The sequence below is a fragment of the Colossoma macropomum genome, unplaced genomic scaffold (genome assembly GCF_904425465.1).
Source record: "Colossoma macropomum unplaced genomic scaffold, Colossoma_macropomum, whole genome shotgun sequence".
Lineage (NCBI taxonomy): Eukaryota > Metazoa > Chordata > Actinopteri > Characiformes > Serrasalmidae > Colossoma > Colossoma macropomum.
In genome coordinates, this window is record NW_023494793.1 from 45584100 (window position 1) to 45597520 (window position 13421).

General features: G+C 36.9%; 1 protein-coding gene across 1 annotated transcript in view; it reads right to left on the bottom strand.

The window, feature by feature from the left end:
- The window catches only part of LOC118814007 (low-density lipoprotein receptor-related protein 8-like), a 43189-nt gene that overhangs the window by 7779 nt on the left and 21989 nt on the right, over positions 1–13421 (bottom strand). Inside the window, exons 7-9 of the mRNA XM_036579679.1 lie at positions 12784–12902; positions 11389–11528; positions 8408–8552 (exon numbers count right to left, since the gene is read on the bottom strand). Coding sequence (XP_036435572.1) covers positions 8408–8552; positions 11389–11528; positions 12784–12902 — 404 coding nt within the window. The remainder of the gene's footprint in view (positions 1–8407; positions 8553–11388; positions 11529–12783; positions 12903–13421) is intronic.

A 13421-nucleotide genomic window follows, 5' to 3' on the forward strand; every position in this document is an offset into this window, starting at 1 on the left:
GTGCGAGCATGTGTGTGTTAATCCAGACATAATGATCAGAGACATGATTCTGCAACAGGAAGTGTGTTGAAATGTCCTTTTAAGAAATGAGTAGTGGCTACACGAAGATAACAAACTGAACAGAAGACAGTTTCTCGAGTAGGGTGTGGGTCGTGTGGTTAGTTCACAGTAGTCACACTCAGATAAGAAGCAGAAGGTACTCAAGAAAATAAAATACAGAAAACGTACACAGCTCAACTTCAAAGGCCCCCATCACAGAACTTTAAAACACTGTTCACTAGACCTTCAAATATTTGTTTACACATCATGTCTCAAATACACTGCAAAAAACGGTAACACTTTCTTTGAAGGGTGTCTACATAACACATTCATATCACCTTACATAAACACTTCATAACATGTTCATGAATGCTTGAATCAACATTCATAAACTATACATGTTTTTCATGATATTAATATGGACTACTATGTCATTTTACCGAAAGATGTTTTTCAAAATAAAAGTCCTCATTTTATTTATTATTTTCAGTGAAACTCCTCGTTTCTGGACTGTCAGCATAAAATGACCTGGCTTTATCCCTTTGGACAGAAAGTGTTTTGACACTTTTTGCCTAGACTTTCAACTTCTCAAGCATTTGTATTTTGCAATATGCTATTCTTTCTGCTTTTTACACTAATTATTCATATATAAAATGTACTGTTCATTCAACACTCTATAGATAATTGTGGAAAATGTTACTTAAACTAAGTTGAACTTTTTTGGGGTAAATGCTAACACTGTTATCCCAATTACTGTGGAGGTTTTATTTTTAGTGATGTTCTTCCTCACTTACGGTTTTGGAGAAGGCACAAGTATAACTGTGCATTAGTTATCCTGTGTAACTGAGGTTAAATGTGACAAGCACTGTTATCACAAGGAATGATTCCTTTTTTGGCATTACTTCAAAGTACAATCGAGTGGTGGCTCTTTGACTTTCCTCACTCAGGGTGCTGATGATTTTGTAAGAAACGTCCTTTATAAATTTGCCTTGCTTTGCCTTCACCATAAAAGTGATGGAAGTCACGTTATCCTCACTAAAGTGCATGTTACATGAATGGATGGATCTTGAACGGAATGGATAAGTATTATGGGCCCTGTCCCACCACCACACAGAGTTTGAGACTTTAAGTTGATTGACTGTTCATAGCATGTTTATGAGTAATTCACTGTCCATATAGTAAAGTGACATGCAAAGCAGCATTCATAAGTGATTCATAGCATTTTAAGGAGCTGTTAGTATACCATATAGTAAAGTGACATGCAAAGCAGCATTCATAAGTGATTCATAGCATTTTAAGGAGCTGTTAATATACCATATGGTAAAGTGACACGCAAGACAACATTCATAAGTGATTCATAGCATTTTTTAACAGATGTTTACAAAATGTGTATAAATAGTGATTTACAATTAAATATCTACAATTATTTTCCTTACCTTTGCAGCAAAACCCAATGACTGTGAAAAGGAGTCAATAAACACCACAAGTAGGTAGGTCCTTTTTTTATTGGCAAGACCAGAACAGGCACTTAAACATGCTGCTCAAACTCAAATCAGGAAACCACAAACTCTTCTGAACATGGAACTGCAAAATAGGCAAACATAAAATAATCCTCCTTTACAGTAAAATAAAGCTCTGCTGATCGTTCAACACAGTTTCAACTATAAACGGTCTAAAACACTGGAGTTAATATAGCCTCTATCTGCTAATTTACCCTTTAACCCTGCAGGCCTGCAGACTTCTGGTCACAGCAGGACAGTCAACAGTCTTGCCCAGCTAGCTAGTAAGTTAGCTAACAAAAAATATATATATTTACCTCTGCTATGGCAGTCTATCTAGCCCACTAACACAACGTTCATGCACTTTCAGTATAAATAGGCTCATCCTGTGCGTGTAGAGTTCCACACATCTGACTGCTACTGTTTGATCTTTTTATAGCCAGAAGAGGACAGACAACCAGCAGCAGAGCCAGTATCATGATATCTTCAGACTCTTGCAGTGACTTGTGCCGTTTTTTTATTTTCTTCATATTTTTGTTTTGTTTTTCAGAGAATTTAAAATAATTTCAGTCTAAGAAGAAAAGGAGCAAAGTTAAGGCATTACCCTTAAGTAATGGCCACATGAGGTGGTGCGTTTTATTTTTCATTTTAGAAAAGAGTTGAAGATTTTATTGAGCACATCTGTATTTTGCAGTTCCATGGTCAGAAGAGTTTGTGGTTTCCTGATTTGAGTTTGAGCAGCATGTTTAAGTGCCTGTTCTGGTCTTGCCAATAAAAAAAAGGACCTACCTACTTGTGGTGTTTATTGACTCCTTTTCACAGTCATTGGGTCTTGCTGCAAAGGTAAGGAAAATAATTGTAGATGTTTAATTGTAAATCACTATTTATACACATGGTCTGTAAACATCCCTAAAAAATGCTATGAATCACTTATGAATGTTGCTTTGCATGTGCTATGAATCACTTATGAATGCTGCTTTGCATGTCACTTTACTATAAGGTATATTAACAGCTCCTTAAAATGCTATGAATCACTTATGAATGCTGCTTTGCATGTCACTTTACTATATGGTATATTAACAGCTCCTTAAAATGCTATGAATCACTTATGAATGTTGCTTTGCATGTGCTATGAATCACTTATGAATGCTGCTTTGCATGTCACTTTACTATATGGTACATTAACAGCTCCTTAAAATGCTATGAATCACTTATGAATGCTGCTTTGCATGTCACTTTACTATATGGACAGTGAATTACTCATAAATATGCTATGAACAGTCAATCAACTTAAAGTCTCAAACTCTGTGTGGTGGTGGGACAGGCCCATAATACTTATCCATTCCATTCAAGATCCATCCATTCATGTAACATGCACTTTAGTGAGGATAACGTGGCTTCCATCACTTTTATGGTGAAGGCAAAGCAAGGCAAATTTATAAAGGACGTTTCTTACAAAATCATCAGCACCCTGAGTGAGGAAAGTCAAAGAGCCACCACTCGATTGTACTTTGAAGTAATGCCAAAAAAGGAATCATTCCTTGTGATAACAGTGCTTGTCACATTTAACCTCAGTTACACAGGATAACCAATGCACAGTTATACTTGTGCCTTCTCCAAAACCGTAAGTGAGGAAGAACATCACTAAAAATAAAACCTCCACAGTAATTGGGATAACAGTGTTAGCATTTACCCCAAGAAAGTTCAACTTAGTTTAAGTAACATTTTCCACAATTATCTATAGAGTGTTGAATGAACAGTACATTTTATATATGAATAATTAGTGTAAAAAGCAGAAAGAATAGCATATTGCAAAATACAAATGCTTGAGAAAAAAAAAGTTGAAAGTCTAGGCAAAAAGTGTCAGAAACACTTTCTGTCCAAATTCATAAGTGATTCATAGCATTTTTTAGGGATGTTTACAGAAACGTGTATAAATAGTGATTTACAATTAAACATCTACAATTATTTTCCTTACCTTTGCAGCAAGACCCAATGACTGTGAAAAGGAGTCAATAAACACCACAAGTAGGAAGGTCCTTTTTTTTTTATTGGCAAGACCAGAACAGGCACTTAAACATGCTGCTCAAACTCAAATCAGGAAACCACAAACTCTTCTGAACATGGAACTGCAAAATAGGCAAAAATAAAATAATCCTCCTTTACAGTAAAATAAAGCTCTGCTGATCGTTCAACACAGTTTCAACTATAAACGGTCTAAAACACTGGAGTTAATATAGCCTCTATCTGCTAATTTACCCTTTAACCCTGCAGGCCTGCAGACTTCTGGTCACAGCAGGACAGTCAACAGTCTTGCCCAGCTAGCTAGTAAGTTAGCTAACAAAAAAGCGAAGGGAAATATTTAAGACAAACATCGGTAATTTGGATACGAAAGGACTTATATAAATTCATTATCACTCCAGTTGGTTTCCCGATATATTTAATCTGTAACGAGAAACTATCAAATACTGAAAAGTCGCGAGGCTGAAATCAGCTTCTCGTTCGCCAGCTTGTTTTTCGAATTTACCCGTTCCACCTTAAATGCTGCAGCAGTTACATTCTGGCACCTCAGGCGCCATTTAAGGTGGAACGGGTAAATTCGAACAAGAAGCTGGCGAACGAGAAGCGACTTCAGCCTCGTAAAAAACGAACTTTGAGAGACATTTTACAAGAATTATTTTACTTTTCGGCAAAGTTTCGTGGTGGAGATGCGAGACACGCGGCTATAGCTGAGCTAAAGGTTAAAGCAGAGCAAAGTAAGTCTTTCGTTTCTATACTTTTAGCCTATACTACCACATTAGCACATACTGAGACACATTACAGCCAGGATAGTAAAATGATTTTTGTTGACACTTCGCCGACCCCTGGTGTAGACCACGTCACTAGCCAAACGTTAGCGAGTGTTTTAAGTGCACCTTGCGTTTGGGACTAGTTTGTTTAACGTATCACTCCGCATCACTGCTGTGCGTCATAAGTGATGCTCATTTAGGCCACTAACTACTTCAGCTCGACTGGCACAGCCAGAAAACAGTGCGCTAAGTTAAATCAGTATCAGTTATTTAAGTTCGAAAAAAAAGGATGTTGTTATCAAGAGCCCGCATAAGGTCTATTAATCTTTGGGGCTTAACTGAATCATGTAACTTAGCTAATTAGGTGACGTTAACATTAGCCTGATGCATTCTAATAGCTAATGTAAGGTAGCGTTAGCCTGCTAGCTAGTTAGCAAAGTTTCTTGGCTGCAGTTACTGATCATAAGCAAAGTAGCTAATTTAACTGCTGTACTGCTAGTTATATATCATACCTCTGCTATGACAGTCTGTCTAGCCCACTAACACAACGTTCATGTGCTTTCAGTATAAATAGGCTCATCCTGTGCGTGTAGAGTTCCACACATCTGACTGCTCCTGTTTGATCTTTTGTATAGCCAGAAGAGGACAGACAGCCAGCAGCAGAGCCAGTATCATGATATCTTCAGACTCTTGCAGTGACTTGTGCCGTTTTGTTTATTTTCTTCATATTTTTGTTTTGTTTTTCAGAGAATTTAAAATAATTTCAGTCTAAGAAGAAAAGGAGCAAAGTGAAGGCAATACCCTTAAGTAATGGCCACATGAGGTGGTGCGTTTTATTTTTCATTTTAGAAAAGAGTTGAAGATTTTATTGAGCACATCTGTATTTTGCAGTTCCATGTTCAGAAGAGTTTGTGGTTTCCTGATTTGAGTTTGAGCAGCATGTTTAAGTGCCTGTTCTGGTCTTGCCAATAAAAAAAAAGGACCTTCCTACTTGTGGTGTTTATTGACTCCTTTTCACAGTCATTGGGTCTTGCTGCAAAGGTAAGGAAAATAATTGTAGATGTTTAATTGTAAATCACTATTTATACACATGGTCTGTAAACATCCCTAAAAAATGCTACGAATCACTTATGAATGTTGCTTTGCATGTCACTTTACTATAAGGTATATTAACAGCTCCTTAAAATGCTATGAATCACTTATGAATGTTGCTTTGCGTGTCACTTTACTATAAGGTATATTAACAGCTCCTTAAAATGCTATGAATCACTTATGAATGCTGCTTTGCATGTCACTTTACTATATGGTATATTAACGGCTCCTTAAAATGCTATGAATCACTTATGAATGCTGCTTTGCATGTCACTTTACTATATGGTATATTAACAGCTCCTTAAAATGCTATGAATCACTTATGAATGTTGCTTTGCATGTGCTATGAATCACTTATGAATGTTGCTTTGCATGTCACTTTACTATAAGGTATATTAACAGCTCCTTAAAATGCTATGAATCTCTTATGAATGCTGCTTTGCATGTGCTATGAATCACTTATGAATGCTGCTTTGCATGTCACTTTACTATATGGTATATTAACGGCTCCTTAAAATGCTATGAATCACTTATGAATGCTGCTTTGCATGTCACTTTACTATAAGGTATATTAACAGCTCCTTAAAATGCTATGAATCACTTATGAATGTTGCTTTGCATGTGCTATGAATCTCTTATGAATGCTGCTTTGCATGTCACTTTACTATAAGGTATATTAACAGCTCCTTAAAATGCTATGAATCACTTATGAATGCTGCTTTGCATGTGCTATGAATCACTTATGAATGCTGCTTTGCATGTCACTTTACTATAAGGTATATTAACAGCTCCTTAAAATGCTATGAATCACTTATGAATGCTGCTTTGCATGTCACTTTACTATATGGTATATTAACAGCTCCTTAAAATGCTATGAATCACTTATGAATGCTGCTTTGCATGTCACTTTACTATATGGACAGTGAATTACTCATAAATATGCTATGAACAGTCAATCAACTTAAAGTCTCAAACTCTGTGTGGTGGTGGGACAGGCCCATAATACTTATCCATTCCATTCAAGATCCATCCATTCATGTAACATGCACTTTAGTGAGGATAACGTGACTTCCATCACTTTTATGGTGAAGGCAAAGCAAGGCAAATTTATAAAGGACGTTTCTTACAAAATCATCAGCACCCTGAGTGAGGAAAGTCAAAGAGCCACCACTCGATTGTACTTTGAAGTAATGCCAAAAAAGGAATCATTCCTTGTGATAACAGTGCTTGTCACATTTAACCTCAGTTACACAGGATAACCAATGCACAGTTATACTTGTGCCTTCTCCAAAACCATAAGTGAGGAAGAACATCACTAAAAATAAAACCTCCAAAGTAATTGGGATAACAGTGTTAGCATTTACCCCAAGAAAGTTCAACTTAGTTTAAGTAACATTTTCCACAATTATCTATAGAGTGTTGAATGAACAGTACATTTTATATATGAATAATTAGTGTAAAAAGCAGAAAGAATAGCATATTGCAAAATACAAATGCTTGAGAAAAGTTGAAAGTCTAGGCAAAAAGTGTCAAAACACTTTCTGTCCAAAGGGATAAAGCCAGGTCATTTTATGCTGACAGTCCAGAAACGAGGAGTTTCACTGAAAATAATAAATAAAATGAGGACTTTTATTTTGAAAAACATCTTTCAGTAAAATGACATAGTAGTCCATATTAATATCATGTAAAACATGTATAGTTTATGAATGTTGATTTAAGCATTCATGAACATGTTATGAAGTGTTTATGTAAGGTGATATGAATGTGTTATGTACACCCCCTTCAAAGAAAGTGTTACCAAAAAAACTGTCTTGTCCAGTAAAATCATCTTAAATATAATCAGTAAGTCTAATATTTCTCTGGTTTAGATTGTTGTAAGCTTAAATTATTTAACTTATTTCAACTTATTACCTGTTTCAGTAATTACAAATAAAATTATCTCACTATATAGGCAGATAATTGAGCTTGTTGTAAGAAATGAGCTTCAAAGTATAGTGAGATAATTTTACTTGACAAGATGCTATTTTTTGCAGTGTATGTGTTTACCTAGTTTATTTAGTTTATTCTGCCTCCATATTATTTTCACCACCTTATAGGCCAAATTTTATGTTAAACTCAGTAAATAAACAGTAAGTGTGTGTTATAGTGTATAGCAGTGAGTCTCAGTAGAGGATTATTTAGTTATTTACTTTACACGTCATTTAACCAGGGCGCCCAAACTTTTCCATATGACTGTAACTGTCACCAGGTCATGGGTAAACTCAGCTGTTAAAGGGGAATTCCAACAATTCTTCAAATTTTATCCATAATTCAGTCACAGAGTGGTTTGGTGTGAAATGGTTCAGATGTCAGTGGTGGTGATAGGAACCAGGGGTCGCCATGACTACAACACAAATACAGACATTTTATTTACTATCCAGAACCACCAGTGAACCTACACAAGTCTTCTGAGTTTATATGGAATGTTGATGATGGAAAATAGTGGAAAATCTGAAATAATGTTTTCTTTGGGGACTATTTTGCCTCACAGCACCCTGCATGTATCCCTCCACCATGAATGGCGTTTAAGTTCTCTAAACTATCATAAAACAGTGTCTCAGTCATCAGGCAGTGAATTCATAACCATTTCATGTAGGAACTTTCTGTGAGGGAGCTTTTAGAGGTGGACGTCTGGTTCCTATCACCACCACTGTGAACAGTTCTGACTCGGTAAGTTCATCTAGCACAGAGCGCGTTTCAGACCAAACCACTCTGAATGACTGTTTACATCTGAACCACTTAATTATGCAGAAATTTAGATAAATTGGTGGAATTCCCCTTTAAGCCAGACTTGGGCGTAGACAGAGTGCAGTTTTGAAATTTAGTGTCTTTAAGGGTTAAACAGCAGAGTCTACTCGTTAGAAGGGCACTTTTAGACACTACTTGAACGACATACATCCCCCACTACTCGATCTCGTGTCTGTGTTGAATATGCGGTTCAGTACCCACCCGTGGGCTGGATGAGTGGGTGATAAATCAGCAGTCCTGCAGGGAAACGCGTCCCAGCGTTCTGAGTCACTCTCAGCGATCTCCCATTATGTTTATCTGCGCTACAGATCGAGCCGGTCACCTGGTCACTCCAGTACACACGACCCTGCACAAACACACACACAGGACAGTTTCAGTAGCCAAATCTGAATTATGTGAACTCTGAATTCAGCACATGCTACTCTACAGCATCAGGAGTCTGAGCTGTTTTAAAGCTGGACAGGGTTTAATAAGGAAATGTTCACTTCAGATATTTCACAATCAAATCAACAACTGATCCAAACACGAACCAACTGAACTTACAGTTCTAGATAGATAGATAGACAGACAGACAGATAGATAGGCAGATAGACAGATAGATGGACAGACAGACAGATAGATGGATAGACAGACAGATAGATAGATAGACAGACAGATAGATAGATAGATAGATAGATAGATGGACAGACAGACATACAGATAGATAGGCAGACAGACGACAGACAGACAGACAGATAGATAGATAGACAGATAAAATTCACTACAGAGCAAAACAAGAACAAAGGTATTACCATATAGAAGTAAAGATATATGATAAAATATAGTAAAACAACCATAAAAAATTTAATGTGCAGTACAAAAATCAGTAAATAAAATATGTAGGTGACAGGGTGGATAAACTGAGTGATAAACACTATAAACAATAACATGCTTATAGTTCTATAGATGTATAAACAAAGCGGCAGTGCATAGTAATATGAGCAGAGAGACGAGAATAACAATGTCCAGTTAGTGCCCAGTGAGCCTGTCCTGTCAGCAGCTCAGTATACAGTAACGTTCCGGCACAGTGATGAGGTTCTGTCATAAGTCATTATAAATTAGACATTATGTTTTTTTTGTTCATGTTCATTTTTGGCTAAACTTCGGTTTGATGATATAAAATTCCTGTCTGAGTGTTTAATCATTTGGGAATCATATGCTTTTATGATCACTGAGCTACGTGCCGGACTTCAAAAAATGACATTTCTGCCACACTGTGGACATAAACCGCTTTAGTAGCTTTAGTACAGCACAGATTGCAGAGCCAAACTAAAGATCTAGCCTAAACTAATTTTAAGCTTTTTTTTAATCAGCATGCCAGCCCTTTCTGAACTAAATCCAACAGCCTACGTACCTATAAAACAACAGTCTTGACAACTTTCTTGCAGGCATGGTGAGTTTGACAGTTTCATATTCACTTAAGTAAAAACACCCTAACCACTTTTTCAGGCAGCTCTCTAAGACACAGCCAAAATAACCAGAGAAAAGGTTGGGCTTTTGGGCCACAACCGCCACTTCCTCACTACTGCTGAATACATGCAGCAAGAAAAAAGCACGAGAAGGGGGAAGAATACTGTTAGCACTGAAATAAAGGCAAACAAGCAATAGAATTTAAACAAAAATAACTACAATGACAGGAATATGGGACATATTTTTCCCCCTAAGTATATTTATTTTGCTATAATATCTGTATGTTGGTACAAAAAAATCTTTTTTTTTGTTTAATTTATTTTAGTTATTTTTAATACTATAATTTCAGCACAAGGACTGTGGTTGAAAATGAACTGGCACACTTTGGGTTTATTACCATGCAATGTCTCTGATAAATACATAAAAAGTGAAGAAATAAAGGAAATAAGGAAAGGAAATGCAGTGGCAGTCACTGAACAAGCCACTGAGCAGCTTGTTGTTGAAGACGAAGTGAAGACAGTGGTCGCAAAAATAGGACCACCTTACATCCGTTCCAAGTTACTGACTGAGGCATCGTTTATATATATATATATATAAACACATTATTTACATTTCTTTCTTCTGCTTACCACAAATGTAGTCGATCAGCTGAGACGTGTTGGGTGTCTTAAGTTTGCATCTTTAGTTTTAGCAATGAAGTGAAGAGGCTAATAGCTAAAATGTTATGGAAGTTTATACCCCACCAATTAGCATGGTGCTGACAGCAGGCCTGATGCTGCATTTACATGTTAAATTCGAAAAGAAAAGAAAAGGAAAAAAAACTCATTCCATGCCTCATAGTGGTCCTCGATTCCAGAAGCCATGCTTGGTGAAAACCAAAGGACAGCATTTGATCAGAAGAGCCTCATACCAGCTGTAAAGCATGGTGGTGGAAGTGTTATATATCCAGTGGCACCATGCAGTTATAAGGAAGACAACAGCATCCCTGCCAAAAGTGTATGATTATCAGAAGAGCTTTAGCAGTGTAGACTGTTAACCTATGTATCTCACACTATCCAGTAATGAGATTTTTCACACAAGTATCATCTCAAATGGATTTGCTGTGGCTGGTAATGAAAATGTACAGGCAGTGCAGACAAAACAGTCACAGCACAAAATATATTTTGAATGATGATTGCAGGAAATTGCAACGTGCCAGCAAGTTAAATAAATTAGCTTTACTTTCCAAAATTTTCCCCATATGCTAGGCGTTCCTCACATTTTGGGCCCACTTATAACACTTTGAGGTTTAATGTACCAAAAACAGTCACAATAATTTCTACATGACCATTTTCCCACCAGTCTTTTTTTTCCCAGAATAAAACTGTTACTGAGCCTTTAAGACTGATTCATGTAAATGAGCTCTGTTCTGATTGGCTACCCTCATTCAAAAAGCACTCCAGACTGAAACACTCCTTAAAACTTCAGTGTGAATGGGCGGGGCTAAATTGCTCTAGGCTGAATAGGTGAACAGCACCTTTTTTCTGACAGTGTAGAGGAGAATTTTTCACTTAAAAAAAATTCATATAAAAAATTCCACATCTAGGATATTCTCTCTCCCACAGAAAGGTAATCTAGTGCAGCAATGACAGAAATTTGGTTTCAAACACGGCAGCCATAACAGAAAAATCATGTGACTGAAAGTACAGAAATAATCATTCTTTGCAGTTCTGCACAGGAGCAGCAGCACATACCTCAAATACTGCCAGTCCAAACGGCTCGTCCAGATAACCGTTCGATTCCACCACCGTCTTCCGATGCTGCCCGTCGTATCTGACCCGTGATATGGTGTGGAGTCCTGAGTCCGCCCAGTACAGCAGCCCACGGGGAATATCTGATTAGAGGAAGAAAAATAATGCATAAAATCAATCAGTCCATCAAATAATCAATCATCCAAAAATTCAGCTAAACAATGCAGGACACAAACCAGCACTCACTGTTCTCTATATAAAAAACATAATTAGTGAAAAGACTGGACTCTTCTTTAGTTCTACTATTTTCCAATTTTATAATAATAAAGAAGACATAGAACACACATAATGATATATGATAAATATAACAAAAATATCCAAACTGTTTATAGCAATTAAATGTTTTGTACCTAACTACATAAATATATCTATTTATGTTTGTTTTGGAAACAAATTTCAAGCATTTAAGCAGTTGGGACGCTGTGTAAATTGTAAATAAATGTAAATAAAAACAGAATGCAATGATTTGCAAATCTCATAGACCCATATTTTATTCACAACAGAACATTGAACACATATCAGATGTTGAAAGTGAGACATTTTACCATTTCATGAAAAAATATTAACTTATTTAGACCTCGATGGCAGCAACACATCTCAAAAAAGTTGGGACAGAAGCAACAAAAGGCTGGAAAAGTAAGTGGTTCTAATAAATAAAACAGCTGGAGAAGCAATGTGCAACTAACCCACATGACTGAGTATAAATAGAGTATTTTAGAGTGTCTCAGAAGCAAAGATGGGCAGAGGTTCACCAATCTGCAAAAACTTTCTAAAAATTGAGGAACAATTTCAGAAAAATGTTCATCAGTGTAACATTGCGAAGACTTTGGATATTCCACCATCTACAGTACACAATATCATCAAAAGATTTAGAGAATCTAGAGAAATCCCTGTATGCCAGGGACAAGGCCGACGGTCAATATTGGATGCTTGTGATCTTCGGGCCCTCAGACAGCACTGCATTAAAAACAGGCTTGATTCTGTATTGGAAATCACTGCATGAGCTCAGAAACACTTCCATAAATCACTGACTGTGAACACAGTTCACCGTCAATCGAGAAATCCAAGTGAAAGCTGTATCATGCAAAGAAGAAGCCATATATAAACAGGATCCAGAAATGCCACCAACTTCTCTGGGCCCAAGCTCATTTAAGATGCACTGAGGCAAAATGGAAAACTATTCTATTCGGTTTTTATTTACATTTATTTGCATTTTACACAGCGTCCTAACTTTTTTGGAACTGGGATTGCAAAACAGTTAGGTATGTGATTCTCACTGGTACTGTATCTCTAAATAACGTCCATGATGACCCGCAGAACGAAAGTGCATATTCTCACCTAAACAGATGGAGACCGGGTTGCGTATTATCGAGGTAACCAGGGCTTTTCTGTCCATTCCATCAAGACTGGACTGCTCAATCCTGGGTGAAACCCCACCATCCGCCCAGAACAGCAACCTAGAAAGATACATATAATATATATATTTTGAATGAGCATTAATATATGAAATGTACACATATATATATATATATATATATATATGGAGTGAATACTGATCTATATTGGCCGAACATTGATATATATGGAATGAGCTTTGAAACACATGGAATGATCACTGATATAGAATGAACAGTGACAAACAGTGAAAGGTGACATTTCAACACAAAACAACACTGACATGTTCCTGAAGTTTGCACACCTCATTGTCACTAGTGCACCACCCACATGTATTCAGAGCAGCTCTGTGGTCGGAAACTGTTGAAGGGCCTCAGCAAATACCAGCTGGAGCTTAAAGAAAAGTGTTTCTGGTAAAGTGCACTTCTTAGAGTTACTAATGATCTCCTACATGTAGCTGTTTCAGCAGCTCTTAGTATGCTGACACTTTTTGATCTTAGGTCCGCTTTTGATACCATACATCATGAACCATTACTCCCTCGTATGCGCAGCACTGGTATTACTGAATACGCCCTTTTCTG